Source organism: Echinops telfairi, unplaced genomic scaffold, assembly GCF_000313985.2.
Source record: "Echinops telfairi isolate 266 unplaced genomic scaffold, ASM31398v2 ScPeMD7_7469;HRSCAF=8507_0, whole genome shotgun sequence".
NCBI classification, from domain to species: Eukaryota; Metazoa; Chordata; class Mammalia; order Afrosoricida; family Tenrecidae; genus Echinops; species Echinops telfairi.
This window is the reverse complement of record NW_022111372.1, coordinates 29,304,809-29,329,850: the sequence shown is the minus strand read 5'-3', so window position 1 is coordinate 29,329,850 and position 25,042 is coordinate 29,304,809. Positions and strand designations below refer to the sequence as shown.

The 25,042-nt window shown below is 41.7% G+C and overlaps 1 protein-coding gene across 4 annotated transcripts in view; it reads right to left on the bottom strand.

Moving 5' to 3' along the window:
* TTC3 (tetratricopeptide repeat domain 3) overlaps positions 1-25,042 on the bottom strand; it is a 129,478-nt gene that overhangs the window by 32,243 nt on the left and 72,193 nt on the right. For all 4 annotated transcript variants that reach the window (XM_045284461.1, XM_045284462.1, XM_045284463.1 and 1 more), the window contains 13 exons: positions 23,859-23,981; positions 23,094-23,195; positions 21,278-21,370; positions 20,572-20,636; positions 19,393-19,529; positions 17,763-18,080; positions 14,271-14,522; positions 9,858-9,904; positions 7,973-8,032; positions 6,617-6,696; positions 4,669-4,824; positions 2,718-3,723; positions 1,727-1,792 (listed from right to left, as the gene is read on the bottom strand). In XM_045284461.1, coding sequence (XP_045140396.1) covers positions 1,727-1,792; positions 2,718-3,723; positions 4,669-4,824; positions 6,617-6,696; positions 7,973-8,032; positions 9,858-9,904; positions 14,271-14,522; positions 17,763-18,080; positions 19,393-19,529; positions 20,572-20,636; positions 21,278-21,370; positions 23,094-23,195; positions 23,859-23,981 — 2,505 coding nt within the window. The remainder of the gene's footprint in view (positions 1-1,726; positions 1,793-2,717; positions 3,724-4,668; positions 4,825-6,616; positions 6,697-7,972; positions 8,033-9,857; positions 9,905-14,270; positions 14,523-17,762; positions 18,081-19,392; positions 19,530-20,571; positions 20,637-21,277; positions 21,371-23,093; positions 23,196-23,858; positions 23,982-25,042) is intronic.

The window sequence follows — 25,042 nt, the reverse complement described above, 5'->3', positions numbered from 1 at the left end:
CCCAGACGCTATACTTTTTGATAGCTGGGCACCATCAGCTTTCTTCACCACATTTGCTTATGCACCCATTTGTCTTCAGTGATCCGTTCGACACCCCGTGATCACACAGGTTGATATGTTGTTCCATGTGGGCTTTGTGCTCTGCATCATTTTTATAATTGTTCAGACCATAAGGCGATTTTCACATACAGCAGTAGCAGGCAATGCAAAGTGCTAAGCTGCTGCTTCTCCTTTCACTACACATCTACTCTTGAAAATCAGTCCATATTAGCAACGACGGGACTGTCACATTTTTAAATGACAACATTTCACTTTGTGGCTGTATCATCATTTAACTAGCATATTGCTGAACATTTAGGTTTTCCTCAAATTTTTGCTGTTCTAAATGTGACTAAGATAAATATACGAATATCCTTAGTCCACTGATTTCTATCTTCATAAACAAGGAGACTTCAAAAAGTTTGTGGAAAAATTCCAATATCTATTAATTCCATTTTCCCACAAACTTTTGGAAGCCTCCTTGAATGAGTGTAACTTCCATTCTTGTTCCAAAACTTAAATTTTATATTTTATATTCTGATCAACATTAAATGACTTTTTTAAAATCTCAAGTGGAGTTGAGCATCTTTTAATATGTTTAAAAATCAATCATACCTCTGTTATTATGGATTGTCGCTTCATACTCATTCCTAAATTTTTGCTAAGATAATAATCTTTTTCTTACTGATTTATAGAGACTTTGCACATATGCTAAGTAAATTAGCCCTCTACCTGTCCTATGTGATGTAGCATTTTCCCAATTGGTTACTTGTATTTTGGTGCTATGTATGTGTTGTTCATATACACTTATACACACACACACACACACACACACACCTGCACATATACATGCTATGCCTCTGTATAACACACTATACATGAGTAGATAAACATACACATTTGTGCCATGCAGTTGACCACAGAACATTGTCTTTTAATGCACTTCGTAACAGGTTGTTTGTGCAGGACAGTTCTCTTTATTGTGTATCTAATCACCTTTCAGAATTTTATTGCATAGGTTTTGCAAGTGACTAATTTGGATTTTCCAGGTGTACACCTCAGCCTCTGCTAATTAATGATGCTTGTACATCTTTCTTTTCAATCTGATTTCTCTCTCTCATTTAACTTTTAATAATGATGATGATGTGTCATTTTTTAGCAAGATGACAGCTTTTGGCTGAAGAGAAAAAGATATTCACAGGTTGAGAAGTATTAATTTACTGTCATTTTCATATGAGATTTAGTCAAGAAAGGACATTGAATTTTATTCCAATGCCTTCTCAGCAATTAAATAGTAAAATAATTTTTGTCTTACGTGTTACCGTGATATGACATTAATAGTTTCCCATTGAACCAACCTTAAGCTGGTGAAAAAGTCTTTATAACAGCTTCCTGTACTACTCACATGAATAAGCTCGTATTTATAGTTTGTAAATGAAGACATGCTTAATATATTATACTTGGAAATAAATACACTAGAAAAAACTGACCTTTTCCTCTGCCTGCCCTCCACACCCTTGCCTCCCAAATCTCAACAATATAAACAAAACCACTTTTCTTTTTCTGTTCTTAAGCTTATTCCATGATGACTTAGGGTTTAGTTGACTCCAAAATAGTTGTGGTTCACTACCTAGATCCTATTAATGGATATGAAACCTTTGAATGGTTTATTGCAATTCGGACTTACCAGCTCAGCCTCATAACCTTCATAAGGGTCAGTGTTGACCTCCTGGTCTACCATAACCCTGGGCACCTGAGGAACAAAACAAGCACTTAGCAAAAGCACACATCTCTGATAAGCTGTTCTCATACAACACATTCTTCATGTAATAACATTTCAAACCGTGTCTACAATTTTTCAAGGTGTTTGGTGTCCTTCGGTTAATTGAAGCAATACCCCATGCCTTCCACAAATATCTATAGTAGGAAAACGAGGTCACTTGGACCCAGTACACCTGAAAGTGGTTTGGGTTCACCAACTCTTCACAGACTTTTTCAAAGCTCCCTGGGCAGCAAACAATAATGAGGAGGAGGGCAAGCACTAAGGGTTTAATGAATCAGGCCCTGTAAAGGTCAAACAGAGGAACATCAACTTATTGGCAGGAAGGAAGGCTTGGACTCTTCCCTCACGTTTTTCTCCCTTGGCTGGAATCTTGAACCGTCCTCACCCCCACTGGCTTGGTAGGAGATATGGGCATGTGTAGCCAAGACTCTTCCTTTCCTCTCTTAGGTGCTGATGGCCTGCACAGAGGCACATTTCCCCCGCCCTCTTCTCCTCTGCCAGCAGCCCCCAGCACTGCTGTTACGGTGGGGATGTGTGTGATGTGGGGTGCACTGCTAGGTCAGGTCCTTTTCTACGGCTTGCAGCCACGTCCTCCTACTACACCTCTGTTGGTGGCCTAGATAGTGTTTTAGCTCCACCTGCTGACTCTTTTCTCTCAGGGGGTGGGGAAGAAGAGAATTACTTATATAACTCCATGCTTCTTCCTGACAAAGTCACCTGTCGCACCACTTGAAAGGGTTCACATTATAAACATTTTCCGTTAAAAGGTTTAGTAACTGTTACAAAGCTACCAACTGTTAAGGGCATTGGTGAACAGAGTGGCAATGAAAGAGGGCAAGGAAAGTTTAATTGGAAAGTTTTAACTGAAGCAAACATTATCTGCTTGCCCTCTTACCTGTATGGCAGCCTTCTGTGTAGGTAGAAAAGCTGTGGCTCCATTGGTCTCGATTCTGTTTTCTCCCTCCTGGTTGGCAAACTTTTCACGGAAGCCATTTCTGCTAGACTCACTGAGAGCTGTAGTAGAAACACCTGAGCTACAGAATGACTTCACTGGGGCCTGCTGGTTACCAGAGGCCTTCTCAGCATTCACTTGGGGGCCCTCAAAACCAGCCGCAGCATTTGGATTTGGCTCACTAAAAGTTACGAAAGGCTGCAGGAATGGAATTCCCTGTTGCAACTCATACTCTGAAAAGCTTGTCAGAGGTGTGTATACACCAGCATATGGGGGCACACTTGACAGCTCATTGATGTATACTGGTGGTGTCTGTGTGATGTCATACCCCTGATAAGAAAGGTATGTGCAGTAGCCCGAGGCCGCAGGGGGCTGAGCCCAGTAGGCTGGACTCACATTCTGGAACACTGGTACCAGAGACTGAGAGGAGGCTGGCATGGGAACTGCAACCTCAGAACCTGACTGGGGAGAGTCGGAAGCGATCCATTTGGCATACCCATCTTCAGAAACTGGCCTGGGAAAATCTCCTGATGCCAGCTTAGGCTCCACAGCTGGGCCTGCACAAGCCGAGTCAGCAGATGCTGGAGCGGTCACTGGATCCTCTTTAGCTGGTGATGAAGATGGATCTGACTCTGGGGTAACTTCCTTGGCTTCTGAGCTCAGAGATAAGAAAAATGGCAAGTACAGTTCATCTTCGATGTTGACAAGGTCGTCTACTTCTTCCTTAATTCTCTTCTTTCCCTTTCTCCTGAACCGTGTGGGGACTTTCCTCAGTGCAATGCAGTTGTCAATCACGACGAAACGAGGACACCTCAGAAGAAACTGTTTCAGGCCCCCTGCCTTTTGCACTATCTGCCGAGTTTCTTCTGGAAAAAATCGATATTCGTTGGAGAATACCTTATCTCTGATGTCCAAGGGGCCATTGTCCTCCAAATACTCAGAGAAGTAACTGGGAAAACAAAAGTATTTGCAGGCGTTATTACAGGAAGTGTTAGGTAGGTAAAACAGGGACCAGGGTGTCCACTGAGCATGCTCAGAGATTCGGGCTCCGAGGCAGGAAGGGGAGGTACACCTAAGTAGGCGGTACACCTGGATTGACCTCCATCTAGGCCAGGTGAGTTTAATTCGGCCAAGGGGGTCAACCAGTATCGTTGATCAGCCCCCCAGCGGAGAGCCTGAAAAAGCCATAATCCGGAGCCAGAGGCCACCTTCTCTCAAACTGCTCCTAAGAGGCATTCTGCAACCTCCTATGGCTTCAGAACTCCACTGTGTGTGAAGTGCCCTGAGGGAGCCTGTGTAAGACCTGAAACTTCTTCTATCCTTTATAACACTCACTTGGATCATAATCCAAGCTTCAGAGTGAATTCTTTCTCCCAGGAAGCCAAGGACCGAGGCATTTCTCACTCGAAAAACCTAACAGAAGCATTTATACAGTATGGATTATGATAAGAGTTGTATGAGCCCCCAATAAAATGATTTTTTTTTAAAGAAGTATTTATACATATTTGGAAGACCAGCTTATTTTCCCAAAGCAAGTTTCACTGCTCACTGATTTTAACTCCTCAAGAAACATACTGTATTAGGATTAAATAACCGAGTCAGGCAAACCACACTTACTGATAGTGTGAACAAAATTTTACCTACCCCTTAGAAAATAACCCTTGCAACGAATGTACAAATGTGCTTTACACAATTGGTGAATGTATGAATTGTGATAAGAGTTGTATGAGCCCCCAATGATTAAAAAAAAGAAAACCTTAAACAATGTTTTTAAAGGAAAAGAACAAAAAGATTAAAAAGCTAAGCGTATCTTTTAAACTCGCAGCAGCAGCCGTGTAAAATAGCTGTCATCACAACACCTACTGTCTATGTGACAGCCCGTTGAACAACTTACTCATACAGAGTCGATTTTGACTTAGAGCTTGTCTCAGCCGTCTTACTCTGGTCAGTGTACTCTCTAGTTTGCGGGTTCTGCAGCTGCTGCTTCTTATGGTAGTAAGCTTCGAATTCTTCTACTTCTTTCCGAAGACGCCTCCGGCCTGAATTGCCTCTGTCATCGGAAACATCACTTGGTGAACAATTACATTTGGGATCAACCGGAAGAATACTTAGGGGGGAAAAACAAGCCACCGATGGTAACTATGATTCAACATTATGTTGGATAAACAACACGAAAACCTTACTAGACAACTGAAGGCAAAGAGGTAATGCTTCCACAGTCAAAAGAAATACCTGATAGTCTGAGTAGGAACCTGTAATTAACTATTCATTTTACCCAGAGCAATTGAAAAAAAAAAAACCCTCTGGGATTGGTTGGAAGTTATAATTTATTACAGGGTTGAAGAGAAAAACATAAGATTTTATTGTAATTGCTATTGATTTAAGGTAAAGTAAGATTGAGACTGGTAAAAGGTGCTTAATAAGAAGACTTAAAACAAAAAAAAAGATACGGATCAGATTCTACCTGAAGGAGCCATGAGAGGAGCACTGTGTCTCGAGTCATGTATTGTCTAGGACAGTACGCAAACGTCTGTCCTAGCTGGTTCTCGTAAACTGCTTCCTTACCGCAAACGGTAAGGAGATTGTGGAAGCAGCTGCAAACAGTGTTTCCCTGGTAGAAATGTAAACATACGGTATGGGCCAAGATACGGAACTCACTCTCAAGGCTATGAGAGATTCAAGTGTGGGAATAGCAAACTTGTCTGGGAACACTGCCAGTATGTAGTCCGTAAATAATAAAGCACTGCGGGCTGTCAACGGCAGCTGCAGTTTTGTACCGTCTCTGTCTGTGTCTATTTTGTGCAGCAGTCTTGTTCTGTCCCTGTGTGTGTGTGTCCGTGTTCCATGTTCATTCTCCCTGCTCAAGAAACCACCAGCATGACTACCACTCTAAAACGAGGTGGTGGTTTGAGTGGCAGCTTTAAAACCGCAATGCCTCTCTTCCACAAATGGTACTGGCAAAATTGGATCTCCATCTGCAGAATGAAACAGGACCCGTACCTCACCCCCAAGCACAAACCCAAACTCAAGATGGAATTAAATGTGAATCCCCGAGCTATAAAGATTATCAAAGAGAAAATAGGGAGATACTTAACAGGACATAGACACATATGATGAAGGAATTACACACAGTAAAAGACAAAATTGATGATTAGTATCTACTAAACATACAACTCTTGTGTACCAAAATATTTCATCAAAAGCGTAAAAAGAGAGCCCATGGACTGCAAGAAAACCTTTAGGAATTACACAACAAGGAGTCATCTCTAAATCCACAGAAAATTGGAACACCTTAATCAGAGCAAATAATCCAATTAAAAAGTGAGCAAAAGACATAAACAGATAGAGAAAAAAACATCTTGTGGGTTTTGGTCCATAGAGGATATGAAACAAAAATATATTTAGAAACTCACTGTTGTATTTGTTTATTGAAAATTCAGTTTGAACCACCAGTGAAAATCCCGAATATCTAAGGTTAAACTATAGCATCATTTTACAGTCTCCACTCCTGCCTCTCGCCTGTGATAGTAAATATGCTAGGAATTAACAGCACAATATTCTCTCTTCATTGGATACGTAAAACCTTTTCTGAAAAAAAACAAAACAAACTTTTCTGGACAATTTGTTAGCAGTTTCCCATAGTTCCCTGCACATAGTAAGTTCTCAAGATATACTTACTGATTGAGTTTCATTGGCCTTGTGGCTTTAGGACATTCTGTATGAATACTTAATGCCTATAAGTCATGTTATAAATTCAACCAAGATGGCCACATCAAGTTGTCCAATCATTCTATTAAAACCCTTGAGGTTAAATGATACAAAAATTTTAAAACTGTACTCACTTTCTGTTGACTCTTGAAGCGACAGTCTCACTTTTAAAACATGTCTTTAGTGAAGGTAATCCAGACCCGACTAACATAGGCTGGTTTAAAAGACAGAAAAGTGACAATGACTGTCTACCTTAACACTCAAAAACCAAACTCACAGGCAACCTGTCGGTTCTAAGCCAGAGCAACACTATAAGTGAAACTGGCCCTGTGGGTTTCCCAGAAATTTAAATCTTTGGGGGAGTAGACAGCCTCATCTTTCTCCCAAGGAGCTGTTGGTGGTTTCAAACTGCTGACCTTTCACTTAGCAGCTTAATCTATAACCTACTATACGACCAGGGCTCCCCCCAACACTGTGTCGATTTGAATAGGAACACAATAGAGGTCCTAGCAATCATTTGAAGCTACTGTTGTTGTATACCAATGTCAACAACCAGTAATAGATCCAAGTTAACATTGAGCGTGGTATCCAATGCTCTAACAACAATGTAGATGTCACTCGGATCGAATTCCCACTTTAGCTCAACTAAAGACATATAGTCAATAATGAAATGAAACTTTTGTTGGGATTGACCTGCTCATTCTTCTATTGCCTACCTGCCACTCATATACAAAAGCCACGAAGAAGCCCCTCACCCCTGGCAAGAAATTTAAACAAGGCCCTAGTTATCTTAAAGGCTTTGTGGGAAGAAGAAAAGGGATTGATTAATTTCAAGAGTCTGCTATGACCATTATTATCCATCATTTTATTTTAAACAGTTTAGCTGATAATCATTTGAATAGAAATAATTCCAACAAAAGCTTTTTGAATAGTAGAAACTATTACCTCCCTGTAAAATGCATTTGGGTAATAATAATAATAGCCAACCTAGCTACCATCGAGTCACTTCTAACCCATGTGTTCCAGAGAAGAAAAGCACACTAACAGTAGTAGTTACGAGTAGCAGGCATCCCTTTTACTCCTTTACACAGATGAGAACAGTAGGGCACAGCAAAAGCAAGGAAGTGAGCCAGTTAGCAACGGGGAGAACCAAGATGTGAGCCCAAATGGGCCTGGGGCCAAAGCCTCCTCTGGCCACTCTGCTCTGTGGCCACCCAAACTGAATCCACAGTATGGGAGTGCTTTCACAGGGAAGTAGCTAGAATTCACAAACGCCAATAAAAGATAAGCTTCCTCTAAGAGTTACTTTTATATAAATCTTAAATTCCCTTAAAATGTAAAAAAGTCTAAATACTTTTAGATTAAAGCCTAGAAATTCTTCCTCTACAGAACACTTTAGCAAGACAGCCCAAGAACTGGTTTGTTCAAATTTACATAGCCAATTAATCTGGGGAGTTGGGATAAGAATTAATAGAGAAAATATTCCATACCTTCATATCTTTTGGTTTCTTTTTCTTTCCTTTGCTTCTCACCTTTGCAGGAGGGGCGTACTGGAAAAATGGAGGGAAAAAATAACAATGAAAATTCAAACAGCAGCATTTTGAAGCTCAATATAATGAAACCATACTAATTTTCACAGACTAGTCAGTCATAAGTTGGATGTATATGACATAACTAACAAAAATAGCATTATAATGTATGTTTCAGCCCAGGTGTTACAATTTATAATAGAAGAAAATGACCAATGATATTTAATGTTACAACTCAAATTTAACTGTTTCAACAGTTAAAACTCATTCTTAACAGGGTTTATTTGAATTCAAGTAATCAAACAGATTTTAAAGTAATTCTGATTACATGCATTTTTACAGTACTATTTTTATTAGGCATTCTGTGACTGGCTGGGCCCCAGGGCAGGCATCATAAATTGAGAGGATCTATTGCCCTATTCTAGCCTGTGCCAGCTGTGCTCCATACTGAAGGGGAAAATATTTGGTAAAGCAGATGAAGACAAATTTCAATGGAGATGACTTAATCCACAAAATCAGCAAACCAGGGTTTTTCCCTTTGAAACCTGCCTTCTTTTCCTGACTGACTCTCTTTTCTAAAAGGAAGAAAGGGGAAGTGGCAACTACAACCAACAGAGAAAAACTCACCGGGGATGGTTTTAACTTCAACTCACTTTGGAATCACTCAAAACGAGGTCCCTTTGCTTTCCTTACAGAACAAAACACTAGCATTTGCATCACTGAAAATCCCCCTTCATTTGTCCACCAGGAGATGACTCAGGACACTTCCTTTTCTGTTTCTAACATTAACATTTATCAATTATGAGTATTGATAACTGGACAGTGTTCTAGCTTAAGCTTCAGAATTGGTCCATTATCATGCCAATCCCAAGAAGAAGACTGGGATTGCACGTCCTCATTTATTATTTGTTTATTTTAAAATTTTAATACATCATTTTATTGGGGGCTCTTACAGTTCTTATAACAATCCATACATCAATTATATCAAGCACATTTGTACATATGTTGCCATACACATTTCCAAAACATTTTCTTTCTACTTGAGCCCTTGGTATCAGCTCCTCTCCGCCCCAACTTGTGAACCCTTGATAACTTATAAATTATTTTTATTTTCATATTTTACACTGTCCGCTGCCTCCCTTCAACCATGTTTCTGTTGTTTGTCCCTCTGGAGCTGGTGTGTGTGTGTGTGTGTGTTGGGGGTAATACGTCGATCACTGCAATTGATTCCCCTTTCCCCTCAACCCCACCTTCCCCCTACCCTCATAGTATTGCTACTCTCATTATTGGTCCTGAGGGGTTTATCTGTCCTGGATTCTGTGTGTGGAAAGCTCTTATCTGTACCCGTGTACATGCTCTGGTCTAACCAGATTTGTAAGGTAGAACTGGGGTCATTCATGATAGTGGGGGACTGGGGAGAGCATTAAAGAACTAGAGGAAAGTTGTGTTCCCGTCGGTGCTATACCACACACTGGCTGGCTTGTCCCTTCCTTGGGACCCTTCTGTGAGGGGATGTCCAATTGTCTACAGATGGGCTTTGGGTCTCCACTCCGACCCCCCTCGTTTGCATTGAAATGGTTGTTTGTTTGGGGTCTTCTAATGCCTGAGACCTGATCCCATCGACGCCTCATGTTCACACAGGTTGGTGTGCTTCTTCCATGTGGGCTTTGTTGCTTCCCTGCTAGATGGCCGCTTATTTACCTTCAAGCCTCCACTTCCTTATTTAAACAGTATCTAGGAACCCTCCAAATTTGGCCTTGGAACGTGACGTCGACAAGCACTTGTGTGGGTCCTCCTCTCTTCCTGTAGCATTTAGCATAGCCCTTGAATTGAGCAGATCACTTACCTGGTCATCATTATGGTCCTGTTTCCTTAGCACAGTGCAGCTGCTGTCTGTAGGACGATAACGACAATGTTATGAGGACGCTCAATACTTGCTTGGCCATACAATTTAGAGCCTTTAAGAAAACTAACATAGAATACATTCTACTCTTTATTTGGCATTGACACAAGCTTACTTCAGAAATCAAGAAGGAATGGGAAGATGGGTAACTAAGTGGGAAAACAACCACAGGGAACCACACAAACGCAATCCCATTTAGCATGATTTGGACATCATCTCTGTGTCACATGGAGACGCATCAAACTGAAGGAAGACAACCATGCGAACAATTACAACCCTGATGTTGCACATGCCAAGTTAGGAAAAGGTGGAAAAGAAGATGGAGTAATAGTTTTTTTTGGATTTTTTTGGAGTAATAGTTTTAAGGGGAAGAAATTCCAAGAAGGAATCCGAGGACTCTGGGTAGGTGAGAACATTTGTTCAACCTGAAATGAGCAGGCAAAGGAGGGGGCTGGGTCTGAAGGAACTGTGTGAGTAAAGGAAGGAGGCAGGAAGAGGTAAGGTGTAACCTAAAGGGCAGATGGGAGAGAGTGACAGTGACCTGGAGCGATTATGTGAATTCATTGTGTAGGCTATTTCCCCAACAGAGTAGAGGATCTGACAGACGTTCTAAAGAAACAATTTATAGTTGCAATAGAGGAGAAAGATTTGGAGTGGGAAGGTGTAAAGGCATAGAGACCAGTTTGAAGGCAACAGCAAAAGTCATGGAGATATAAATAGTCATGGAGATATAAATAGTCATGGAGATATAAATAGCCATGGAGATATAAATTAGGCTCTATCCAACCCTAGTGGAAGCAGCAGCAGCAGACAATCTCTATCCCAAGATTATGCAATTGGTGGGTGCTGGACTTTGGGTGAATTTGGACCGATTTCTCTGAAAGTGACCAACAGATGTCGACCAGGGACCAATCTATTGTTGCTGTTTTCGTGCTCTCTTTGCTTTTATGTGACGTGTGCAAGTCTACCAGGCACAGTTCTGCGCTCTTAAAGGAGTGCTACTGAAAGTACTGCCCTGTCTCCAACCGCACATGGGTCCAGTTGCCTCTATTTTGAAAATGTGCACGTTAACACATCATGTATTGGAGTCCAATAAGTAGTTCTACACCTGTATAAAGTCTTTTGCTCCACTTTGCTTTACCACGGACTGAAATAACATTACTATCAGTAGAAGAGCCTTAAGCCCCATATACCAGGAAGATTGCTGATGGACTACAATAAAATGACAATGATGTGTCTCCAAAAGAGAACCAGAGACTTATGGAAACAATCATTATCTGAATGGATTTTGGGCTCTCACTCGATCATAGCCCTAATCTAAGCATAATTAGTTTCAATAACATGACCCTGCCTGGTACCCATCCCTCATGAGATCAATGAAGTCATGGGGCACCGAGCAAAGTGTGGTGAAGAAATTAGATGGTGCCACGCTATCATGAGAAATAGTGCCGGGGGGCTTAAAGGCTGGTCTCAAAACAAGCAGCCATCTAAGTATGAGTCAGCTAAGTTCACACAGAAGAAGCACACCAGCCTATGTGATCCAAGGATTGAGAATGATAAGTTCCAAACTTGGAGAAGGGAACGAGACCAGTGCCTAAATTCTAAAGACATGGTTTGTAGAAAGCTACATTTGATAGTGATAGCCCCAAATTCATTTGCAGAGTCCCCATGTGGCTTGAGTCCCCAGCGAATACTCAATGTACATAGAATAGGGATATCAACAGCCCTAAATATCAGATTTAAAACACTTGTTTAAAGTGGATTTTAGCAGTTATACTCAAGCTGGAATGTAATGCCTTGTAATTCAACCTCCCTCTGGAATAAAGTGAAGTTATTCTAAAAGTGTAGTATTATCTGCTTTCTCTTAGATGTTACATTGTTGCTGGGTCCTTGTTTGCTGTTTGCCATTGTTTTGCATGTTTATCTGTGCAGAGAGACTGGGAAGGGTGGAATTACATAGACAGTTCCTGGATTGATGGTTGTCTGGTGGCACGCAAGGGGAGGTGGGGGAAATGGGGAGTCAACACAAACAGGGACAATAAGGAAGGAAAGGTGCCAAAGTTGATTAGGTTACCTTTCTTGATATGACTGAGCTACTGAATTGTGTGATATGTTAATTACAGCTCAATAAAGTTTTTAAAAATAACTAAGCTTCTATCCTAGATGTGCAGCTGGGATAGGCAAGGGCAGATAAAAAAAACACAGCTTATTAGGATCATCGGCAAACTAGATAGGTACAGATTGATGAGACAGGGAAAAGGGGGAATCAAGATTAATTCCTGGGTTTCCTATTAAAAACCAGATACACAGAGATTCTGTTCGCTGAGATAAATTTAGGAAAATTCGGCTTCTGCTAAGTGGGGTTAGCCATCCTGCGGTTAAGGGGCCTGTGACGGTGACACAGAAATGTCAACAGAGAGATGGGCACCCAGCAGTCAGACAGGAGGGTGGGCTCCCAATTATCACAGCACCGAGGACACTACGGAACACCCTGATTTATAACATCAGTGGGTCCTGCAATGTGTCATGAAATGTCGTTTCCTTTCATTGAAAAGAGTGAAGCAAAAGGTCCAGGGGGAGCGTGGGAGGCAGGGCGCAGGGGGATGCTACTGGACCGGAAAACCTGCAGGGTGGGCCAGTCATTTGGTGGGTGGCGTCCGACTCCCTCACTAAGAGCAGAGAAACAGTCGCAGCCGATGGACTGTATGCCTTAAGTACAGAGCACAAGTATCAGGCAGAATGCACGCTCAGAGCAAACTCTCTCCTTCTAGTTCCCCTGCTGGGTGATCCAAGCAAGCAACGAGTTTTGTAAGCTCAGTCCCAGAACAGCGTTTTATTACCAGCAGCCGCAAACTGATGGCAATAAAGTCAGGCTATCGGGTAGTGTGTCACCTTCCGGTCATGGAGCAGAATCCTGGAAAAACAAAGGTGTCCATAGTTGAGTGTGCTCTTTCCTCAGAACCACAACATCGCTACGCTTGTCACTGTCAGTCCCTTAGGCTGTGCTTGGCGTCTATAAAGGCTGATGCTTTTGGACAAGGCTGGTCATCTTACGTCCTCCTCTCAACAAGGAGCCTGAAAGGTAAACGTCTAACTACCGATAACAAGTAAGGGCAGGGGGATGGGTTATTATCAACTATGAATGTAGTGGCAGGTATAAGGAGTCAAAATTAATTTAGAATCAACTATTATAATTTTGAGGCCAAAAGGTCATTTAGTCAAAATCCTCTCATTTTAATGATGAGATGCTAAGGAATTTAGCTTGTTAGCCATGAAAACTCTACGGAGTAGTGCTACTCTGTAACGCATAGGTTGCTAAGAGTTGGAATTGACTTGATGGCAGAGGGTTTATTGAGGGGGGTGTTTATGAGGAGACAGGTAGGGTGGTGCTGTTGAGTAAGCACTGGAACTGGACAAGGTTGGCGGTTCAAAACCTCCGCTGCTCCTTGAGAGAAAGTTCAGTCTATCTACCCCGTAAAGAGTTCAAGTCACAGAAATAGTTGGGATAGGATCAACTCAATGGCAGAGACTTTGGGCTTTTTGAGTTTTTAAAATTCTCTGCCAAACTGGACTCCATGCCATTACTCAGATGTGCTCCACAATTCCTTTCCACTCAACCTCTTTACTCCCCAACACCCACCTGTCCAGTTCCACTCAATATTGACAGCCCATTTCATCCACTGGCCCTGCAGCAAAGCTCTCCCCTTCTGCGGGGGGCTCTATCCTCTCCTGCTGAGGTTCCTACCATATGACAATTAGGTACTTATGCACATGTCTTACTGCCTTCTCTAAAAGCACGAGCTCCCTAAGGACGACTGTAAGCTTGTCTGAATTCCTTGTAACCCTAGCATGGAAACTTGAAGCCATAGGACAACACACACAGCTTCAGTGAGGTGCATTAGGGAAGATGCTGAGCCACAGCCTACTGTTCCTGACTCCAAGCTCCATCATATTCCTACTAAAAGAGATGTAAGATCTACTCCAGATGCTCCAAACGTCACCTCCTGCCTACATTCCACTGATTGCTGAATGCTAAAAACCAAACCGCTTGCTGATAAAGGCCATGCATTCTTTGCGATGACTGTGAAAATAATTAAGATGGGAATTGTGTGGTGTACAGCTAGTGTAATGTATCTATCCTAACATCTCTACAGAACTTAAAGCTTCCACAGTAAAACAAAACAAACTTCACGTTAAAAAAACATCGCCATTCTCAACCACCAACTTCCCCCCAAAGAGACCACTGTGTGCATTAATAATTATTTACTATTTTCCTTAAGTATTTAAATAAGTTAGGCCCTTCAAAAGCTTTTTCCTAAGGCTATATATAAATAAACCTAAACTTGGTCTACGTACCCAGTATATCGAAGAATTCATCCAGAGCACTGTGCAGTGCTGGAAACTTATCTCTGTGGTCTTCCAGCAGCCAAATCAGGCAGCGTGCTTCTTTCAGGGATGCTGGCTCACGGAAATACTCAAAGGTCTTTCCTTCTATCGAGCCCAGAATTGAAGCGTACTTCTCATTCCAGAGGATACTCACGAAGGTAAAATTTAGGTTCTTCAGCTTCTCCCCGTAACGAGAGAAAAAATGTCCCACAGCCGTATAGCCTGTAATAAAAACAAAACCCAAATCAGAAGAGAAAGATGATTTACTGTGAAATCGCGTTCAGCATCACAACTTTCAAAAGCAGTTCCATTGTAGTTTGGGTTACATTTTCAGGGAGAACATTTAAATACTTGGAACAAACTAGTCCAAGCGGTTATATATTTTATAGACACTAACACTGATATGCTAAATACAATGAAATCTTACCTATGAGTTGAATAACGCAATCACTGTAGTTATCTTTATTATAATTTTATCAGATGAGAGTAATGTATTAAATTCTTTTAATACTATGGTTGTCAGTTGTCATTGAGTTGATACTGAATCACAGCAGCCCGTATGTTGCAGAGTAGAATGGTACCACAGGCTTTTTGTTTGTTTGTTTGCTGATAATGAAATTTATTTATTTGTTTTTTTGTTTATTTTATTTATTTTTTAATCGTTTTATTAGGGGGTCATACAGCTCTTATCACAATCCATCCATACATCAATTGTGTAAAGCACACTTGTACATTCATTGCCCTCATCATTCTCAAAACATTTCCTCTCCCCTTAAGCCCCTGGCATCAGGTCCTCTTTTTTCCCCTCCCTCCCCACTCCCCCCTCCCTCATGAGCCCTTGATAATTTATAAATTGTTATTTTGTCATATCTTGCCCTGTCCGATGTCTCCCTTCACCCACTTTTCTGTTGTCCGTCCCCCAGGGGGGAGGTCACATGTAGAGCCTTGTAATCGGTTCCTCCTTTTCAACCCACACTCCCTCTATGCTCCCAGTATTGCCACTCACACCACTGGTCCTGAAGGAATCATCCGCCCTGGATTCCCTGTGTTTCCAGTTCCTATCTGTACCAGTGTACATCCTCTGGTCTAGCCAGACTTGCAAAGTAGAATTCGGATCATGATAGTGGGGGATGGGGGGGTGGGGGGGAGAAAGCATTGAGGAACTAGAGCAAAGCTGTATTTTTCATCGTTGCTACATCACGCCCTGTCTGGCTCGTCTCCTCCCCAAGACCCTTCTGCAAGGGGATCTTCAGGGTACCACAGGCTTTTAATGGCTATAATCTTAAAGCAAATTGCCAGGTACAGTGCAGTGAATTATTACTAGGCATAATCTCTGTAACTCCCACCAAACTACCCTTTCCTGATGGATCTGGGTAAAAGAAGGTGGGGTATATACCAACAGGATTCCGTTGTAAATGATTATGAACAGAGTTAATTTTGAGTACCATCGTACTGAACATAAAATGAACCACACCTCAGAAGGAGGGAAGGGAGAGAAGTGTCTCTCTACCAGCAAGAGAGAAAAGCCAAGATCTAGGACTTCTTGATCCAGGAGGCAGCTTTGACCCCAAAGGAATGGCAGAGGAACAATAACAGCAGAACTAGGAGCCCGAGCATGACACAGAGTGGTGGACTTCCCAGCCCACAGAGCAAGTAAAGCTGAGTGCTTTGGGGGAGCAAGCTGTCGTGTGGAATGGGAGCTTCTAGGAAACTAATTGGGTGATATGGTTTTTCTGACCCTTATTTCTAGAGCTGGGTAAACTCAGGTTGAGACTTACGGCAGCCCTAAAAGGGCTTTGTAACACATCCTAACTGTATGCTGAGCATTTCTCACCTGAATTGTTACCTGTTAAAGTCCACATAAACGAAACCTATTGCCATCGAGTCAATTCCAACTCACAATGGCCCTACAGGATAGCGTCCAACGCAAACCTCACTGCCATCAGCGCTACTCAATTCCACCAGCAGGCCTCTAGCCCAGCAGTACACTCACTCTTACGTGGGTCTTGGTGTGGAAGTCAGCAAGCGAAGAAAAGACAAGACCGCTCAAAGTCAAAATTATCTTGTGCTGCTGTTTCTTCCAGATAAAAATTGTTAGCTTGCACTTGAAATCGTCAACTTTCAATTGTCATGGTGCATGAAAATTAGTATCTTAAAACGGCAGATTCAGTCACCACATAAAATCCTCAGACAGGTAAGAAACTCACAAACCACAATGGAGGTTTTAGGACACAACTGATAAAGAAAGCTAACATTCCAATCTCTCACGTAAGGCTCACATCAGATCCTTGGGTAGTATCGTCAGTTTGTGCTTGATTACTAATCTGAAGGTTGAAGGTTCCAACCCACTGAGCAGTAGTACAGAAAACAGGTGTGGCAATTTACCTCCATTCAGATTACCGCCAAGAAAGCCCTGTGGAGCAGTGTTCTCTCTAACTCAAGGTCACCAAGAGCTGGAATTGACCCAACAGCAACTATCAATGGCTCACCTGAGAACGTGTGCTGTGTGAGGAAGGCTGGCAGCCCACGCCCACCGAGAGACTGGCTCTGCCCTCGTGTTAATGCTTTCTTGCTTTGTCTTGTTGAGCATGTAAGTTGACCTTTCTCATGCTAAATCTCTACCTGATGTGACTGTACTGTATGGACTGATGATGAGAAGGAACTCACAAGGATTGAATCACAAGGATTGGAACTACTTGCTTTTCATAAAGAGTCTCAGTGACTTGGGTGCCACAAGCTCAGCTATGAACCAAAAGACTAGTGCTTTGCACCCACCCGCCCCTCTGCAGGAGGAAGATGGGGCCAGTCTGCTTGTGCAAAGATGACAGCCTTGGAAATCCAATGAGACACCTATACTGGTGTCTTAGCATAGGACTGCTGTGCGTGCCTGCCCTACAGGGTGACTACAAGTCAGAAGCAACTGAACGGAAGCATGGCTTTTCTGGTTTGGTGCCTAAAATATTCACAACTTACACAGCTACAGAGAATTTAGCATAACATATTGTTACTTCTGTTATGATATTGCTGGCTTAACTTTCTTGTGTTTGCCATTTTGGAAAAAGTATATTGTAGCCTGTATATCATATAGCCTAAAAATTGTGGGTGGGGATATATACTATTTTAACTTTATTACAGTTTAAAAATCATAAATGACAGTACCCCCCTCCCCCCATTGCCACTCAAGTGAGTCTAGCTCACCGTGGTGGCCCCTCGTGTGCCAGTGCAGGACTGTGCCCACAGGCTTTTCTGTAGCTCGTGGTGATGCTCTGGGAGTGGAGGATCAGGCCTTTCCTGTGAGGCCACTCTGGATGGATTCCCAAACCTCTAACCCTTCAGGTGAGCGGAGGCATGGGAGCTATGGGTGCCCCAGGGGATTTTAAGCACAGGAAGATGACAGCGGACCCAGAGGCTTATAGTCATCGATTCGGCTAAGGACCCCTTCTCCAGGGCAAAGTGACCTACCAAAGCCATTGAGTTTCTCGATCCAGGAGGCAACCTGGGGATCTATTTCCTTATGCTCACTCAGAACATGGAGGAATTTTCTTGTCTTCACGCGGTTACTTTTGTCAATCAAAAGCTGAATGATAAAGTCCACTGCATCATTTAGAAAATTTCTGCTGGAAAAACATGCGGTGTAGTCATCTGGGGTTAAGACCTTCCAAGAAAGCAATTCCTTCATAAGCACAGAAATATTGAGCACCCCGGCTTTGATCTTCTGCGAGTACTGCAAGAGGCACTGTAGAATTCGGTCATCAAGGTACTGGTAAGCCTGGATTTCCTCTACAGCACCAAATGAAAAACGGCAGCAGTCAGAGGCAGGGAAAAAGAGGAGCAAGAAGTGAAGCAATAAAGGTAAGCATACTGTGCCATTCCACAATCACATAAAAGATACGACTCAGTTCTACTATCCTTTACGGTGTCTCCCAGAATTTTAAAATGAGGAATCTGAAACTTAAAATTCCTTCGAAGGAGGTATTTTTTTAAATGTGAAAGCACACTGTCCATCACTCTGTACTGGTCATAGAACATTTCAAAGCCTATTAATGCCTCTAAGATAAGGTCTCCATAAGGCTACTTCCCCCGACAATCCTAACCCAGCCTCATCAATTATCGAAACCTTAGCGTCAATAAATGTTTGGTCACTAGGCATGAAAAATAAAAAGAAAACATTAATTTAAAAAAATGATCCAAATGGAAAGATCGTTTTGATTGGTTTGTGAAACATTAATGGACTACCACAGTGGTTCTCAACCTTCCTAATGCCGTGACCCTTTAATACAGTTCCTCAACCATAAAATTATTTTCCTTGCTACTTCGTAACTGTCATTTTGCTACTGTGATGAATTGGGCAACCCCTGTGAAAGGGTCCTTCAACCCCCAAAGGGGTCACGACCCACAGGTTGAGAACCACTGGCCCAGATGAAAACTACAGACAGTGAGTGGTAAAATACTTCATTTTGGACAATTAACAGTCACAGTAGAAAATAAGGAAAACTTCAATTCGTGATTGAAAACCACACACACACCACTATGGACATAGAAACAAGTGAAATTACCAACAGAGTTTCACATGTGGATCAGAGAATGATGGCGAGAGGAGCTTACATCAGAGAACTGGACTGCGTTGCCCTCATGGAACCTTATACAAACTGCTTTTCTATTTGAAAACAATCACTTGTAAGAGCGTGATTCCAAACCATCTCCCATTTAACAATTTGAAACTTACTCCCATTAACAGAATTCGTAGTGCTCTTCAAACACTTAATAAGCAGGTTGACTACTGTTATTTCCACCTTCATACCAGAGATAAAGAAACACTGGCCAGAGTTTGCTTACCATTAGTGGCAGGGTGACACTTTGAACCCCTGAGAACTGCTTCTAAAACTAGTGCTCTTTCTATTAAGTCTCTCTCCACTGGGAAGTAATAGAGCACAATGACAGTACTGAAACGCCACACTAAAAATTAAAATTTTAATCCATTTTCAAGTAATAGAAGGACCATTAAGACATGCTCATACTTATGTGAATATTTATATTTTTAAACAAGAGCACACTCTTTTTAGAGTGCCTTCCACTTCCTACTTCTGCGTACCTTTCTTCTCTTCTTTGGGGGGTAGGTTACTCTCTCTTAAGTACTCTTCCATTCTTTGTTTTGCTAGTTGTTTGGCTTCTTCTTTCTGGAGCTTTCTGTTCATTTTTTTCTCTTCTCTCTCTTTTAGATTCACTAGGCTGTTAAATATTTATAATTAGGGATAAGTCATCTTTGTTATAAGCTCAATAGTGTATTCTTTGCCAATGGTATAAACCATTCTCCAAGCAATAGGTTATACATTTTCCTTTTGACTCGACAATTTCACCTGCATCTTCTGCTCAGTCCCAACAGCTACTGACATACTTGGTCAACTCAGATAAAGAAAAGGGCCCTTGCTTTATGAAGACAAGAGCCTCGATCATCAAGTGACTGCTAATTAGGTTGTATAGATGTTAATTCCATGTTATAAGTGATTGACTAATGAAAACAGGAATAGTACAATTTTTCTGAAAGATACTTCATTTAGTAAATGCTCCTCTCAAAGAACAATCTTACAGTGAATTATATTTTCATATCCTAGTAATATCCTACTACATCAGAATTTGATCGATCTGATTATAGTAGATGTTCACCAACAAATAATTCTGTTCATCTTTTCTTTTGCTTTTTCTTGGTCACAAATAATAAATATTAAAAAAAAGAAGAATTTTCTTCTTTAAAAAAACAAAACAAATACAAGAACAAAAGCAGGACCAAAAAAGAAAAGAAAAAAGAATTGGAATTATTTGATTTGAACAAGTAGATACAAAGAATAGTTTAGACTGTCACAATATACCAAGCATTTCAAAAGTAAGAAACAACCATTGATTCAAAATGTCTTAAGAGAGATAGAGAGGAAGCATGCTTTTGGAATTAAAGTTTAAACAACTGAAAGCTAAGTATATAACTCTTAATATATAACTAAGTGCCAAATTTATTCATCAAACATGTAACTTCACAGCATCAAATGTCACATATTTTACTTACAAAGCCAACCACCAAATAATGCTGCCAATTCCAGTTTCGAGGTAGTTAACAGTCCCAGGTATTTTTAAATATCCACAAAAGTCATCTAAACATCACTTCTTCGGATATAGGTGTGTAAAGTCAATTTAAAAAGCAGCATAATTTAGAAAGCTACATTGAATGAATTAAACTGTTAAGAGACATCATTAAACTGATGGTTAAAAAAAATCTTACCTAGTACATTTCTGTTTCAGAATAGGTCTTGGAGGTAACTTTTCTTTTATGACCTTGTGTTCAAACTTTAAATAAAACAAAGACATCCAAAATTTGTCTCATACTCCCGTGACATAAAGCACAAAACCACAAGTAACAAGTGTTCCAGAAGCACACGCCATGTTCAATCCGAGAGAGAACAGGGATGGTGGCATCCCAGACAAAAGGGCCCAGGAAGCATTAGCAAACAACTTACAGAAAAGAATAAGAGAGTAGACACAGTTCAGGAAGGAGCAAAGTAAATAAATGACCAAAACAATTAAAAAGCAGCAGAAGAGCAGATACAGGGACCATACAATGACCCACTCCTGCCAGACACGGATAATAAAAGTAAGCCCTCATGACGTGTTTCCCGCTCCCTAAGAAGCCACACCCTACAATTTACTAGTGAGAAGGAAAACAAAGTTCTCAATAAAAGAGTGAAAACAAAACAAAACAAAAACCCTCTTCCTCTTAGGAAATGAAGTGGTGAGAGAGTGTCGTTTGAGCAAAGCATTCATTCTTACATCCCAGGATTTCTCACATTTTCTTAAATTTGTGATTTTTTTTTTTCTTCTGGAAATGGACAAGACCGAAAGCACACACAATACACTACCTTACATTGTGTTTTGAACGGCACTTTGGTTGGCAAGGTAATGATGCAGTGTTGCCCCGAGGAGATACTTACTTCACATTTCATACCACCTTTGCTGTTGTACACAGTGATCTTATAAATGACTCCATGGCAGTCAGGCGTCAGACAACTTGCATTTAGAAAGTCCTAAATGGTTTTTAAAAAAGAACAGTATATGTCTTTGGCGGGGAAAATGTTACACATGTACAGCTTCTTAACCATCAGGAAGAGGCAGAACGTGGTCTGAAACCTGCTTCAGGGAGAAGGTAGCATTCTCTGCTGAGCACCAGATGACTGTCAGATCCTGCCTGCGGGAGGAATACACTTTGCAACATAGGGCAGGCCTGCTGACTTGCTTTGGCTCATACTGTACACTGTGCCCAGCAAAAGCTTTAGGAAGCACTTCATGGACTGGTCATTGCTCTTTCTGTCTACCACAAGCACACATTCTAGGTAAAGGCCACTCTTCAACCCCGATTTAGAAACGAAGAAGACAGCAGAGTGGCTATAACCCCAACTCAGCCAACATCTGTAGAACAGTAGGGCAGGTTAATAAAAGCAAGAAATGAACTTTGCTTAGTATAAACCACAAAGGTATTTGGGCTATGTATACTTCACTACCAAAATCTGATTCATGCACAACAGGAATCTAAAACCATGGACTACAACTAAAGGGAGAGTGTACCTCTAGGGCAGTGGCTCTCAACCTTCCTAATGCAGTTCCTCATGTGGTGGTGACCCCCAACCATAACATTATGTTCGTTGCTACTTCATAGCTGAAATTTTGCTACTGTTATGAATCGGACGACCCCTGTGAAAGGGTCCTTTGACTCCCAAAGGGGTCGTGACTCACAGGTTGAAAACCACTACTCCAGGGGATAGGTTCCCAAAGGTATTTGGCTTACCACCCCCTTTTCAGAAAATGATTTCACTCAGTGCCTCCCTGGCAATTAAAAAAATATTGTACTACAGCCTCTAATCCAGGACAAAGTGTAGGTACAGTATCTGCTTTTGCAGAGCCCCCAGGGAGCAGTATTGCCCATTTGGGTTAACACTGAGCGCAGGAATTGCCCACAGGTAAGACAGAGACATACCCACAGTGAGTGACTCACCGCCAGCAGAGACTTGGTCACACTGAACCTTCAGGTAACAATATGAAAACATACAGGTATTCCTACCACGCTTGAATCCATCCTATCAGGAGCCGATAGCCAGCACAACTGCCTTCCTTTGCACTCCAAAAGGCACACTGGGCTAGCTGCACCTTTGCAGTCTCAAAAGGCAAAACAACAAAGCACCTTCTTTCCCTACCCACAGTCTATAGATAGCTAAGAAAGAAAAGAGACAATTCTAGGAATGCAAATAAGATGAAAAACCGGGCCTTCTCTCAAAGCAGCCAATGGTAAACACCATTATCTTGATAAGAGAAACCCCACTGAGAAGTAGCAGTACAAACTTTTAGCTCAGATTACCACACAATTTCAATAAAAACTCTAAAGTGATTAAACAAAACGATCTCTGATGCACTCAAATTGTCAGTGTGTAAGATCTGTATTTTAAAAATCAGATTTTTACATTTCTGGTAACATACTCACTATTAAAAATGGCTGATTATACAATAAACAATATATTAAATGACTCCATGGGTGCAACCTTTATCATTATATGAAACAAAGATGAAAATATATGTTCTACTTTACTACTAAGTTTTCATTTAAAACTTTCCAAATATGTCCACAATGCTCAGGAAGGGACTGATAATAATCCCTTATACTTTTTTCTGAAGATTCTTGGGATGGGGGTGTGGGGTTGGGGGGAGAAGGGGAGGAATTAACATGTAACAAACAAAAGAGAGGACACTATGTCTTACCTTGTCCTGTTTATCATCGTAGCATAATGCTTTTAATCTCTTCCAACAGTTAGTATGAAATTCAAGTTTACAGATCTCGCTACAGAGGACTCGTATATAGCCCTGGGATATTAAAATATGTCATGTTCAGACTTTAAAGCTGTACACACACACATACACACACACCACCAACTGCTTGCCTTCGCCAGGCTGCCTAACTAGACACTACATCTCGTCCTCAAACTCCTTCCAGAGTCCATGCTGACTCATATTGGCCCTATGGGACAGGGTAGAACTGCCCCTGTGAGTTTCTGAGACTGTAATTCTTTAAGGGAGTAGAAAGCCTCCTCTTTTTCCCTTGGAGCTATCGGTGGCTGTGAACTGCCAACCTTGAGGATCACAGCTCAATGTGTAACCACTAGATCACCAGGGCTCCACTACATCTCCTCCTAAGGGAGTACTATTCTACTGGGACCCATAAAGTCTATGTCCCTAGTCTCAGGGACACAGATAGAGCTTGACTGGCATCTGGATTTCCACAGCTAACGACTGTATTCTTCTTTACAATGGACCAAATGTTTTATCTGTATGATTTCACTGGATCAAATCAAGTACTATCTTCTGGAATGAATGAGGTTTTCATTCTTGAGAGGAAAAAGAAGTTCAGGGAGAAGCCTGGGAAAGTTGAATAAAGCTGTTTGTAAGCCCGAGAACTGGGGGCCTCCACCTAGAGCACTCCTTCCGAACCCCTATAATCTAATGTCCCGGCCTACATTCACCAGTTACCTTGAAGTCAGGGTCCGAGATATATATCTGGATTTTGACGCCCGTACAGTGTCCATGGTAAGCACAAATTCCCTCTGGAGGGGGGGGGAACTTGCATTCTTCAATCAGCTTCTCCAGGAGTACCTAAACCAAACAAAAATGATTATTATTTTAATACTAAATGAGTCCATAAAAATGCTTATGACTTCGACTCACTGACTCACCCTCTCACTCACTCACTCACACTCACTCACTCACTCACACTCACTCACTCACTCACACTCTCACTCACTCACTCTCATACTCTCACTCACTCACTCTCTCACACTCACTCATTCTCTCATTTGCTCACTCACTCACTCACTCTCTCACTCACTCACTCTCTCTCACTCACCCTCACTCACTCTCTAATTCACTCACTCTCTCACTCACTCACTCACCCTCACTCACTCTCTAATTCACTCACTCTCTCACTCACTCACTCACCACTCACTCTCTCACTCTCTCATTCACTCACTCTCTCACTCATTCACTCACTTTCATTGACTGACTCACTCTCTAATTCACTCACTCTCATTCACTCACTCATTCACTCTCATTCACTCACTCACTCACTCACTCTCTCACTCACCACTCACTCTCACTCTCTCACTCTCTCACTCAATCTCATTCATTCACTCACTCACTCTCTCACTCACTGATTCACTCTCATTCACTCACTCTCTCACTCACTCACTCTCACTCACACTCACTCTTACTCACTCACTCTCTAATTCACTCATTCTCACTCTCTCACTCACTGACTCACTCTCTCACTCACTCTCTCACTCTCTAATTCACTCACTCTCATTCACTCACTCACTCACTCACTCTCTAACTCACTCACTCTCTCACTCACTGACTCACCCTCTCACTCACTCTCTCACACTCACTCTCTCACACTCTCTCTCACACTCACTCTCTCACACTCTCACTCACTCTCTCATACTCTCAATCACTGACTCACTCACTCACTCACTCTCACTTACTGACTCATTCACTCACTCACTCACTTTCATTCACTGACTCACTCTCACTCAATCTATCTCATTCACTCACTCACTCACTCTCTCACTCAATCATTCTCTAACTCACTCTCTCACTCAATCATTCACTCTCTCACACTCTCTCACTCACTCACTGACTCACCCTCTCACTCACTCACT